General features: G+C 33.8%; 1 protein-coding gene across 1 annotated transcript; it reads left to right on the top strand.

Moving 5' to 3' along the window:
• The first annotated feature begins 9961 nt into the window (after positions 1-9961).
• Positions 9962-10590, top strand: LOC110906512 (glutathione S-transferase T3-like). The gene is made up of 2 exons (XM_022151634.1): positions 9962-9998; positions 10079-10590. The coding sequence occupies exons 1-2, from the start codon at positions 9962-9964 to the stop codon at positions 10588-10590; spliced, it is 549 nt and encodes a 182-aa protein (XP_022007326.1).
• Positions 10591-14392: the final 3802 nt, after the last annotated feature.

Consider the following 14392-nt stretch of genomic DNA (forward strand, 5'->3'; position numbering starts at 1 on the left):
TCAAAATCGGTCAAAATCGAACCATACTATCTGAAACTTGAAGTATTTATGTGAATTTTGAAGTATTATTTTTATATTATTGGGTATATATATATAATTTTGAAAAAATACATATAAAAATCCCATTCCGATTAATCCCGATTAATCTCGATTAATCCCGATTAATCCCTAGGCTGTACCTCACCGCCCGACTAGCGCCTAGCGCCTTCTACAACATTGCTTACGAGAGTTCAGTAGAAACCACTTATTTTGAAGACTCCTTGTGGTTTTTATTTATATTTGTTAACTGTTGTTTTAACCTACTATGGTTGGCATGTAATGGCTACAATTTGAAACATCTACATTTGACCTCTTTTTGTTATATATTATTGTTGATATTCATGTATTGCACAAGTAGTAGGTTTATATATTATTGTTGGTCAATGAATGTAAATTTAATGAATTGGTTAGTGTGAATACTGTTAGGATTTGAGTTACATTAACATCTGTTAGAGCCTAAGCACTGTTACATTAATAATACAAGTAAACTCCGTTGACCATCATCTTTTAACGATCTTCTGTTGAACTTTATCATCTGTTGATCCACAGCAGATCTTAGCTTCATCAGACTTTAATCTTCTTAGCATAGGATGATTAGACCTTTGCTTCAACAGACTTTGTCTTCATCGGTAGAGGTTCTCTTTGGCAGACCTTTGCTTCAACATAGTTTGTCTTCATCAGTAGAGGTTCTTTGCTTCAACAGACTTTGCTTCAACAGACTTTATCATCTATTGATCATCATTTGTTAAAGATCCTCTATTGAATTGCATCATCTGTTGATCCACAGCAGACCTTAGCTTCATCATACTTTAATCTTCTTAGCATAGGATGATCAGACTTTTTCTTCAACAGATTTTGTCTTCATCAGCAGAGGTTGTTTGCTTCAACAGACTTTGTCTTCAACAAACCTTTGGGTTTGCCAGACTTTAGAGAAACAAATGTTGAGTATATGCCTTTGGGAGGAGTATATCTTCAAAGGACTGTTATTTGTAATCAGAGGTTGTAGAGTATTTTGTTAATTTTAAGTCTTAGATCTCTTTCCCTTGAGCGACCAGAAAACATGATGCGGCACATACCTTAGAAAACATGCTCTGAGCATTTATCTCACTGGTTGTGTTGTAGTATCTTTTAATAATTAGAAAACATAATTCAAGTGAGCTTATGACAATTATCGGCCATAAATTCATTGCGCCTTCATAATATTTCCAGTTTTTGAACTGTTGGAATGGAAGCTTTTACCGTTTTATACAATTCTAAATGTCGATCACCAACATGTTGTGTTATATCGCGAAGAGCCAATTAAAATATAATGAATGTACAACAAAAAGTTGAAGTTAATATAACTACCAAGATAACTATACATGACTATAATTTAAATATTCAGACATGTATATATCCTTATTTTTCGGTTTCCAGTTTAACGAGTATAGTTTAACTAAGGGAGATTTCTATTACTTTTTGTAAATTATAAGTATATATTAAACAATTAGAGCACTTCATTCCTGACATGTTAGTACGAGTGTCTGAATATAACTACTAAGATAAGCATATATAATTAAAACCTACTTAACGTACAACAAAAGGTTCAAGTTAATATAACTACCTAGATAATCATACATGGTCATAGGTTTAATGACCATCATATACATATTAGATTCCTAAAATATGGACCTACTAATACCATCTACAAGATACACATATAGTAATATTTACATGCAAAACGTATAAAGCTAAATCCACCAAGTTTGGAAAAATATATAAGTTTCACACACCACCACCACCACATAACTTCATCCAATAGGAGATAGTACCAACAACCACAACTATTTGTAGACTTTCTCTAGGATCAGCTTGGCTTTGTCTGGAGAGTAAACAAATTTGCATTTCATATTTCTGTGGATACGATCGGGCTTAGTGAACTTCTTGGTCCATTCCCAAGCAACGTATCTAAATCCCTTACCATGCTTCTCCGGTCGAAAGTTAACAATAGTATCAACTCCATTCAGATTTTGAACTGTCATCTTCAATGACATATCTATCCGGGCCATCGACGGCACTTTTGCATTAAGATGCTTAAAATAAATATAACATACCAAAATCAATAACAAATAAATAATGTATTTAAGAAAAGTAACAAATTTTAAATTATAACAAACATATAACAATGAAAGAATGAGGCATAAAATAATAAGAGAACAAACTTACAAATCGTTGTTGGTAGTCCCATACAAATTCTATGGGATGATAATTAGGATCAGCTTCATAATCTGAGACCATAACAACAAAATCTTCATCGCCGCCATCATCCGACGACTCATCGGAGACAACACAATCACTATCAAAATCTTCATCACTGGATTCCTCAACATCCGACCGATGATCCATATCTTTAGCAATTTCAGCAAGTTGGAATTTGTGTGAGGAAGTGTCACCTTTCAGACTGTCATCAGCTTTGGTCACAATAATCTCACATCCATTCAAGTTAAAGACAGTAAGCTGAAAGGTGTAATTCGCTACATATCTTAAAACAAGTACAACTCCTGTAAGTAGATCCATGTAGCGTACAATCTTGTCCCATCCATCAGTTATAAAGTAACAATTGCGAAGAGGATCCGGGTGAATTAGTACATCAAAAGAGTCCCACTGATTCACATAAACCTTAAATGACTTTTTAAGTTTACCGACTCCAATACTGATTTTAACCAAGTCTTAAGCTATTAGCTAAACAAAAAGATATAAACTTTATTATGAAATCAACAAAGATACAATAAATTTTAAAGGATATCATTAATTAGTACTATAACATTTAAAGTATTGGATTAAAATATGAAAACTTACCAACACGTCCTTATAAGCATCAGAAAAACTATGGAAGAATGAATACATACATCCAAATTTCCTCTATAATGATATCGATGTAAACATAGAAATCATTGGGAGTTTTGTTGGATAACGATGAACTTTTTCAAAAAGTCTCAATAGATATGTATATGGTGCAATTTTTTTTAAATACCAATAGACATCCTCCTGTTAATGATGGTCAGAGACAACTAAGGACCATCCATCCTTTAGAGCAAAACTTCCATTGTGTTTTGAGAATCCGATCTCCCAACTTGTACCGTTTACACACTCTATGACTGCAGTATTACCAGCGACTTCGTCGAGTAAATGTTTGTTTGCAAAGATTTGTGGTATTATCTGTAGAATTCAAGTATTTAATTATTGGCAAATGTTATATGTGAATTAATCCTTAACAACAAAACTTCAGAAAATGTTTTTAATGTAATAATCTTACCAAGATTTTGGAATTAAGAGAGTCCAAATATTGATAAAAAGACATCTTCCAAGATATGATGTTTATCTAAAAGACCAAAGAAACAATCAAATAATGTATTTTATCAGATAATTCATTATTTATCAAGAATGTGATAAGAATATAAAAAAATGTATAACATATCCATGTCATTCAAATAGCACATATAATATGTATCGATTTGTTTAGAGGAAATCCAAAAACAAAGATTCCTCCAAAAACTGTGGATCCGAGTAACAAGAAAATAACATTTTTTAGAAGTCCATAAACAAAAGATTCATCATATTATTTAACATCAAACAATAAAAACAACAAAACATAGATTATCGATTGGTTTCAAGTAACTAAATGTAGCACCATATCCAAGAAAAGCAAGAATCGGAAAAATTATAACAAATAAAAAACTTGTAAAATGAAATTTATACATGATCTAAAACATGCAATACATGAACAAAGAACAATAACCGTCATTAATGATGCACATATGAAACTCGTGTGCATACAAGTTTGAATAAATATTGTTATACCTTGATCGAAGTTGTTGATGATGTCAAAAGTAAGAAGTATTCAAGTGGAATGATTGAATATTCAAGTGTGCATCGGCGATTAAAAGTTGAAGCTGTTTTAATGAGATCAGAGAAAACACTTTTGGAAATGGATGTGAAAAGTTGTTGAAAAGGTAAAGTACGTTTTTATTTTGCCATATAAATGATCGGAGTTCTAACTGGATCAGATTGGTCCACACAATATAATTAAACCGCCATTGGGATATGTAAATTACATCTTACCGCCATTGGGTTAAGTAAATTACATCTTACCCCCTAATACAGCTGTCATATTTTTATCCCTAACATAAAACACACCAACAATTTCAAATCTTTATTATCAAATATTTCAAATCATTTTCACAACAATTTCAAAGTCCTTTTTCTCGATTGGTCAACAGATCTTCTTCACTCAGGCATTTGAAATTATGGATACAAATAAGAGAATTTCAAGTAAGTATGAAGTGTTCCTTCAAGGAAGTCAAAGTCAAAGCTCTGCTGAAGCAAGAAAAAAAGGAAGCGTATTCTGCAACAAAAGAGAAACAACAATGGTTGTCATCCTACATCAACATCCGATTTTGTTGAAAGGATTCCATTATCAAATATTACAAATGGTATGTGTTATAGGTTTCCAAACAAAATTTAAAAGAAGTATATATTTATATCTTACCTTTTGGGAATTCTTACATATGTCCTATTTTATAAGTTTCAACAACTAATGTTGAAAGAAGGAATGTATATCACCCTCCTACTTATGCTACTCCAAATCTTAGTAGTAATTTGTGTCAGTCATCTTCAAAAGGAAAAGCTAAACTTACTCGAGGTTTTTTTTTTAAATTTAATTATGAATTGTAGTTTTGTTCATTTATTTGATATACTTTTGTCTTATAAGATTCATCAAGAAAAATGTCATCAAGGAATGTACATCACACTCCTTTTGGAAGTACTAATCAAACATCCGATTCTATTGAGAGGACTCCATTATCAAGTATTACAAATTGTATTTGTTATATGTTTGAAAACAAAATTTTCCTTTAATATATATTCATATCTTAGCTTTCATAAATTGTCACATATGTCTTATTTTACAAGTTTCAATATAAGTGACATACCAAAAATTGAACTATCAATAACTGATGAGATATTGGCAGATTCTGCAGTTAAGAAGATTTATGGAATTTCTAAAGGTATAACATACCAATCTAAATTCCTGTTAAGCTTTCAATGTTTATATAACTTATAGGGACTTATAAATTTATTCAATTCTGAAGATTATATTGATCATGGAGATGCCATCTTTGTGTGCTCTAAGGGTGATGCAATGTTGTGGGAAGATGAAATGCTTAGGGGAAATCAAAATTGTAAGAAAACCTCATATTCTCTTTGCTGTTAAAATGGAGATTTTGAGCTACCACCACCTCCACCTTCTCCATTACTACATCATTTATATAAAAGTCATACATCAGAGTGTCAGAATTTCATGAATAATATTCGAGCATATAACATGATGTTTTCGTTCACATCTCTTAGTGGCAAGGTTGACAAAAGTTATCAGAGAGGCAAAGGTCCTTATGTATTTAAGCTATAAGGTCAGAATTATCATCGAATGGGTAGTCTACTTCTGGACGATGGGGAAGAACCCAAATTTTCACCGCTTTACATATATGATTCACAAAACGAGGTGGTAAATCATCAAAAGAAAATAAGGTAATTTCTTTATGAAATTGTGCCATTTATGATTATATATATTGCTTCCCAATATATTCACATCCATGTTTCATTTGAAACTAATGTAAATTTTAGCATTTTTATATTTCTTGTAGTTCTTAGATAGATTTCAAAACCACAACAAGCAACCAACCTGATATTACAATCATCGAAAGTCTTAAAAATATGTTGGATTCTTGCAATCCTCTTGTCCAGCCCTTCAGAAAGGTAAGAGATTGTTTTCGAGAAAATGAGTGGCATAAAGTAACACTAAAGCTTATTGGAACAAGAGATAAGGATGGAAGAATTCACAACTTGCCAACAACATCAGAAATTGTTGCATTAATAATTAGTGATTTTGATGGAGCATTTGATAAACGGGACATTATTGTTCGAAGGAAGTCTGGTGGTCTTCAAAGAATTAGTTTACTAATTTTTTTTAACTTTGAACACCTAATTATATTTATCTAACAGCTTACCCTTGAAAACATTTCCATTATATATACAATTGAATTTCAGAAGCGTGGATTACCACATGCTCACATATGTTTGTTCTTGAGTGCTGAAAGCAAATTTCAAACTGCATCTGATATTGATCGTGTTATTAGTGCTGAGATACCATATAAAGAAAGACATCCTGAATTATATGAGCTTGTCAAGTAATTTATGATTCATGGACCATGCGGTACAGACAACGCACGGTGTCCATGTATGGTTCAGCCAAAATATTCTAAAAAGTTTCCCAAAAAATATGTAGACGAGACTTGTATTGATTCTGAAGAATATTCTGTCTATCATCATCGTCAAACAAGTAATACAGTAGTAAAGAATGGTGTGGCACTTGTTAATAGGTTTTGTAGTTCCTTACAATACCCTTCTACTCAGAAAGTATTAGTGCCACATTAATGTTGAATGGTGCAACCAGTTAGGTTCTATCAAATATTTGTTTAAATATATTAATAAGGGACCTGATAGAGTCACGGCTTCTGTTTTTCAATCCAATACCACCAACAATGACACACAACAGAATGTAACTATAGATGAGATAAAAGCATATCTTGATTGTAGGTATATTTCTGCTTGTGAAGTTGCTTGAAGAATATTCATGTATTGGGAATTTTTAATAAAATTTATTGGAAATTGAAAAAAAAAATATCTTTTAGCTTTAACACCAAGAGATGCGGTTCTAGAACCGCACCTTTTGAAGATATTGGGAAAAAAGAGTTTTTACTTAAATCATCAAAAGGTGCGGGTCTGGAACAACATCTTTTAGAATCACATCTTTTAGCTTATAGCCATAAGATGCTACGCTATAAGATGCGGGTCTAAAACCGCATCTCATAGCCATTTTAACCGCATCATTTGATCACTTTTGTACTGGTGCTTAGAAGTGCACAAACCGGTTAATTTTAATAACCGGATCGGTTAACCGGTTATACCGGTTAATTTGACTTTTTGACTTTAACCATTAACCGGTTATTACTTTAACCGGTTATTTTTTTAACTGGTCCGGTTAATTACTTTAACCGGTTCGGTTAATTAACCAGTTATTTTCGGTTGTTAACCGGTTTTTTTGCCTTTTTTTTTGAAATTTTCGGTTATTTTTTTGGTTAACCAGTCTATCGGTTAAAAAACCGGTTTTAAAAAAAAACGGTTAATAACCGGTTATACTAAACACTTATAACCGGTTACTAACCTACGGTTAAATAACCTATTGAACCGGTTATTCCTAAATCGGTTATTAACCGGTTACGGTTTCGGTTATAATGAACTCGAATTTATAGACACACATAAAATAAAACGTAAGAAATTAGTTTTAAGATAAACTCAAAACTTTAAAAACTTGAGGGTATCATAGTGATATTTACAAAGTTAGAGGTTACTTTTTGCTTAATTGCAAAGTTTGTGAATAGAATGGGTCGATGACTTTTACCGTGAGATTTGTTTTTTAAGGTTGTATAAATATAAATATACAATGATAATCTGAAGGTTAGGTTGCAAGTCATAAGCTATAACCCATGGGCCGCCAGTCCAGCCGAAATATATAGTTTGGATATTCTAGTTTTCACACAAAACTTGGAAGATGTGGTCATGGGACTCTGACCCATTCCACCCCTGGATGTGAGATTATGCTATATACGTAAAAGACACGTCCATCTGGGATGTGGGACAATCACAAAAGGAAGGTAACTAAAAAACACACACATTTTCTTTCTATGTAGGTTTCCATTTGATATCAACATCTTTACGTTTTTACATGACTCTTATTTATTATATTTATTTTTATAATAATATTATTTAAAATAACAAAATGTTTTTATATATTGTTTTAGTTAATATAATACAAATATATTATAAATATAAAGTTATTTATTTATTATAAAGTTGGGAAAAATCTAAATTCAAAAGTTACATAATATTCGAATGTTGATAATTAATAAAAACAAGGAAAAACAACTAAATAAAAATGATACAATAAAACATTACAAAAGATATATATGTGTTTAAGATACCACATATGTTTCATTAAACGAGACCGAAGTGCATGATTAGATTCACTATTAGACTAGTGGGTATAGAGAGCCTCATCTTCAAGGGGATGGGCCGTCACGTCGGCGCCACGTAGGAATGGCTTGGAGGGGATGGACTTAAGGGGGTGGGGGATGAACCCCTTTATGTATGTATGTATGTATGTATGTATGTATGTATGTATGTATGTATGTATGTATGTATGTATGTATGTATGTATGTATGTATGTATGTATGTATGTATGTATGTATGTATGTATGTATGTATGTATGTATGTATGTATGTATGTATGTATGTATGTATGTATGTATGTATGTATGTATGTATGTATGTATGTATGTATGTATGTATGTATGTATGTATGTATGTATGTATGTATGTATGTATGTATGTATGTATGTATGTATGTATGTATGTATGTATGTATGTATGTATGTATGTATGTATGTATGTATGTATGTATGTATGTATGTATGTATGTATGTATGTATGTATGTATGTATGTATGTATGTATGTATGTATGTATGTATGTATGTATGTATGTATGTATGTATGTATGTATGTATGTATGTATGTATGTATGTATGTATGTATGTACAGGTATATGTGAGAGAAGGGAGGAGAAGGGAGGCCCGTGAAGAACGTCGGGTGGCAGCCGGTTTCGACGGGATGGGGCGAGGGGGGCGGTGTGGGGGATCGGCGCCAGGCCTCGCCGGGCCTAAGCCGGCCCCCATGCCGCCTAGTCTTACGTAAACTTTTGAACATTTTTGAGCAACATTCAATTTCTGTCGCGGATCCATGTTTGTAAGTTGATGGTTCTTACCATGGGTGGGTCCTCGGCCTCCCACCACTGATTTTACCGAATACCAAATTTAAAGTCCTCCATCAGTTATTACTTTCAAACTCCAAACTCTTAAAAAGCCCCGTACAGTTGTGCACCATGCTTGAAGGACACTAAAGCACACTTCCTACATTTTTTCCTACATATTCCAACATATAGACTCAAGTTAATATCTAAATTCAAGAGGTCATGTGATGCAACTTTCAACGATTTTCGTATATTGACATTTTTGTGCAAGTAAGACTGGAAGGTATCGGGGCCGGCCCAGCCCCGGCTAGGCCTGACGCCGCACCTCAACACCGCCCCCCTTAGCCCAATCTCGTCTTCTCCGTCTCCCACTAGCCGCTCACGATAGGCCCATGTTTTTGAAAATTAGCTGTTGACAACGGCTATATTATAAAAAAAAAAAAGATTTTTTTACTTTAAATAAATACCCACCTCTTCCATTTTTTTAAATTAACTCCATCCAAAATCTCCCAACTTCTCACTTCTCTCATCCATTTTTATAAAAAAACTCCATCTTTTTTATAAAAAAAATAATGAATCCCTTCAACCCAAACAATCCCAACCCGAATAATCCCAACCCGAACCCGAATCAAGCTAACTTTTTTTCGACGCCCGGTTACACACCGACTATCGATCCTTCATAGGTGTCTCCGCAATTTACCTTTTCGGGTTTCCAACAATCACCCAACGCGTTCAAACAAATGTCTCAACTCCAACAAATGCAACATTTCCAAGCACTCCAACAAAGGATGCTACACAACTCGTTTGAATCTCAAGCGCAATTCGAATCCCAACCGCCAACATCGCCGGTTCGACTTGACGATGACGAAGAAGAAGTCGTCCCCGATTCGCCACCTCAAAATCTCAAGCGCCAAAAAAAAAAAACAAGGGGAAGGCGATTGAAACCGTAGTCAAAACCAAAGGCGATTCGAAACCAAAGGCGAGACCTTGGACAAAACTAGAGGAGGAGGTGCTAGCAATGGCGTGGATTAAGTCCTCAACTAACCCGATTATCGGTATGAACCAAACTTTTTTTTTAAATTTAATTTTAAAAAGATATAATTTTTATTTTACGGCAATTTTTTTTTAAATTTAGGGAACAACCAAACGGGTGTTGGTTTTTGGAAGGCGATAACGGGGAAATTTAACCCGATTATGGAGCAAGGCCCGATGCGCGATGTCGATTCCGTCTCTGGCAAGTGGTGTAAAACGAGCAAGATCATCAACTGCTTTAGCTGTATTTATAACCTTTATTACACTAATCCTCCTAGTGGAAGTAACGAGTATGACATTCTCAACCTTGCTTTGGCTAAATGGGATGAGAAGAATAAAACTCTTTTCCAACACATCCGAGCATGGAAAGTTTTAAAGAAAGAAAACAAATGGAAGCCCATTCCAAACGAGGTCGCGACCACCAAACGGAGTAAAACTTCCGAGTCCGGAAGTTATAGTGTGGGAGGCTCCACCGCTCGTTGTCACATAGACATAAACGACGAACCGAAATTTGACAAGGAGGAGTTTGCCGTTCACGAGTCGGAACGTCCCCCTGGAAGGGACAAAGCAAAAAAAGAGGCAACCGGAAAGAGAAAAGCGGGCGGCTCGAACTAAACGTCTTCCGGGGCCGGTTCGAAAATGGACGAGTTGATATCCGAATTTCGTTCGTTCAAAGAGCTCACGGGGGAAAAATATGTTTATAAAAAGAACTTGTCGGCCGACCATGCTCGGGCTGAGGATTTTAGGATTATGAGGTTGGATCTTGACTCTGTTCCGGAGGATGAACGTGAGGTTTACCGGAGGATGAAAGAGTAAGTTATGAAAAATGGACCTCGTAGGTTATTTCGCTTTAATGTTTTATTTTTTTAGGATTCGTAATTTTATAGGTTATGTAATTTTTAATTATGTTATGTAATGGATTTAATTTACTTCTTTTATGTAGTATTTTTATTTAATTTTTGAATTGTTTTTATAAGGTTAACCAAATAAAAAAGATAAACAATAAAAAATATTTGTTGTGGGGCTGCATCCTCCACCCCCTTAAAAATGCTTGGAGGGTCATCCCATATGGGATAGGGATGTGACGTCCTACGTGGCGGCCCATCCCCTTAGAGATGACCCTCAACATACACTCAATGCTTGCTACATTTAATGTAAACTAGTTTTTTTGTCATCGCGCGTTGCGGCGAAGCCGATGAAATGATAACGTAAAACAAACATGATTTGAAAAAAAAAAACATTTTGTTTAGAAAGCTAAACCCATTAGAACGGTTTAGTTTATCATCGTACTGTTTTATGATACCAAATAAATACTTTATTATAAGTACAATTTCATTTTCAACAAAACTTATAACGGAATGTTCGGGAAAAAAATCAATCATAACTACGTACTTAAGTTTTAAGAAAAAATTATAAAGTATACCATTAAAAAAGTATCAAATTAATGGATAATATGTGTTCTAAAAAAAGAGAATTATTAAAAAAACGATATAGAAAATATATGGTTTTAAAAAAGGAAAAAAATTAGAAATATGTTATTAAAAATATAAAGTAATAAAAAGCTATATATTATTATAAAATTAAAATTACTATTCATTATCCTTCACTAACAATATATATATATATAATATATATAATTTGTGCTTGGTTGAATGTGCTTCTAGCAACCATCGGATTTCATTAGGTTTTTTCTTTCTTAGAAATGGTTATGAAAGAAAAAAAACCTTCTAACAAGACATCTAAAAAGTTTTCTAGTCATTCAATAGAAGTTGCATCACTAATTCACCTGTATTCGTGACAAATGTCAAATATAAAACATTTACGTTCTTCGGTTGTTCTACATTTTGACAATACATTTTCGTGTTTATTTTTATTTATGTTTTTAGTTGATTTACGTTTTGTCATATATCATACGTTTATTAAATGGTTCGAGTTGCTTTACGTTTCAACGCTGCCGCAACATGAAGTACCTTTTTTTAATTAAAAGAAATACTATTTTCTTGCATGCTTGCTTTATTTAAGTACATTTCGTTATAAATACAAGTTGGTTTACGGTGTTTTGACATAATTTTTTCTTGGTAATGAGTGAGATGAAATATAATAAGTTTTCGTGCTAATCTCTCTCAGCGCTCCTTTCAATCCAAGAGGGTGTTTACTTGTTAAACACAATCTGTGAGTATACTCGATCCCTTTTTGCTTTATGCACTTTTGGGTGTTACATACGTTACCTATTCTAAATCACAATCGACACACAACGCAAACACTATTTATGTGCTAACCGTTATTGCATGTTACGTGTTATTCGATGAATGCTTGTATGTTATGTTAACACAGTGATTGTTGCCTGACACCTTAGCAACGATAGTACTATAGTTTGGACTCAGCACCTGTCGTGGACAGGGGTTGTTAAGGGCTTTACTTCACGTGTCCCAGTGGGGATATGTGTTGCGCATTCTACAACTCGCAGTCACGTCTGTACATATTTCTCTGTCGATAACCTACTTGCCTTCACTTTATACATGTTACATGTTGGTTATGCGTAAACGATTTCAAACTCTATTATACTATTAAACTTGTATGCTCACCTTTACAGTATGTGTATTGACCTTTACTTCAACGTATGTGACAGGTGTTTAGAGTGCTATCTGCTAGGATGCTTGCTATGTGGAATCGAGTTAGAAGAGTCTAGAAACAAACAAACAATTTATTTAAATCTGAGTTGTCGGAACATGTTATTTGTTTTTGAGATGTCGCTGTCTGTAATAACTTAATATTGCTTGATGGGTTACGGTATGGGACATAATATTAACTATCTGGTAATGTAGTTGTTATGGAATTTCTCTTGAACAATCTGTTTCGCTCAGTGTCATGCCCCGATGTTTCCGCCATCGGTGTCACACCCTGGCTTTGTGGAAGCGTGGGTTTGTTTGGTGTGACTTCTTAATACCATAGCTTAATCACAACAAAGCTATATGTAAGTAAAACCATGATGATCATCCATTACTTCAAGTTTTAAAAATAAAATACGACAACATTGTTTTCAAACGTCGACACATGCAACGAAAATACAACACAACAAAGTAAAATCTTGTTCAAAAGACACAACCATAAAACATGAAATAAACACAGTTTAAGACTTGTGACTCATCCAGGCAAAAGTCACAATCCCTAAACTTGGATGACATCACTTCTCCTACGCAGCATGAAGACATAGCATACCTTGCCAGATCCCTAATTCCCTGAAATACATGTAATTTGAAAAATCAACAAAAGTTGAGCGAGTTCATGTAAAAGTGAGTATGTAAAAACCTTTGTAACATGTTTGTATGTATGAAAAATCCCTAGTACGTAGCAAATAAGGAAAAAGAGATCACCATTGGGTTGCAAAGCCAATAATATGTGTGAAGTGTTGTAGGAAGACTCAAACCTAGCAGATTTTTGTGTCGGGCTCAAAGTCACCCCAAGGTCCGTACAGTGGGCCTGGAGTTAGGCTCACTACACCCAGATAGATCTACCGCTAATGACCCTCGGTCCTACTATGAGGATTAATGGCCTCTAGTTCCCGCCTACGCACTCACATGATCTAAGTAGTAACCCTCCTTAAGCTAACCATACCATGTATAAAAGTATCCGTAATTACTGTAACATGTATTCCACCCCCAAAGTATAAAAACTGAAAACAGTTAAGAGAAAAGGGGGACATGAACTCACAGAAGTGCGTCTCGAAAAAGTCCGTCCCAAAATAACCTGCTGCATGACGACCTACACGTACCAACTTCTATTAGACGGACGGCCGTGCCTTGGCTTAAGGTTTAACGTTTTTGGGAAATAGTTAGTCAACTATCTCGTATTTACACTTCTTAATTATTTTATAAGTATATTCCTTCCCAAGGATGGGGGTATTAATACATGTGTGTTTTATAATTCCGAAAATATATTTTTAAGTCTCACTTGAAAATATATTTTAATTACTTTGTCTAAAATGTTTTAATTTCCAAAATATATATATTTTTTCCAAAAATATTATATTTTATTCCATAGGTTTTCCCAAAATAATATTTCACCAAAAATATTCTAATAAGAGTATTTTTCTGAAAAATACATAAGTTACATTTTTAAAGTTCGCGTTTTATTACGATACTTATATAACTTACATATTCTTTTTTGTGAGAGCGTTGATGTCACACCCCCAAATTTCCACCTGCGGATAACACCCGCTTCGAGGGCGTGACCGACCAGGATCCAACCACCAATTATACTGAATAATTAAATTTATAGCAAAAGTGATACTTACTAACCATAAGATTAGCAAATATCAGGTTCAGAGTTTAAGGTTTCAAGTTCAAACAGTAATAAGTAGCGGAAGCATAAATAAACAGTTTTAAACAATGTTCATAAGGTAAGCATGATAAATGCC

This window comes from Helianthus annuus, chromosome 14 (genome assembly GCF_002127325.2).
Source record: "Helianthus annuus cultivar XRQ/B chromosome 14, HanXRQr2.0-SUNRISE, whole genome shotgun sequence".
NCBI lineage: Eukaryota > Viridiplantae > Streptophyta > Magnoliopsida > Asterales > Asteraceae > Helianthus > Helianthus annuus.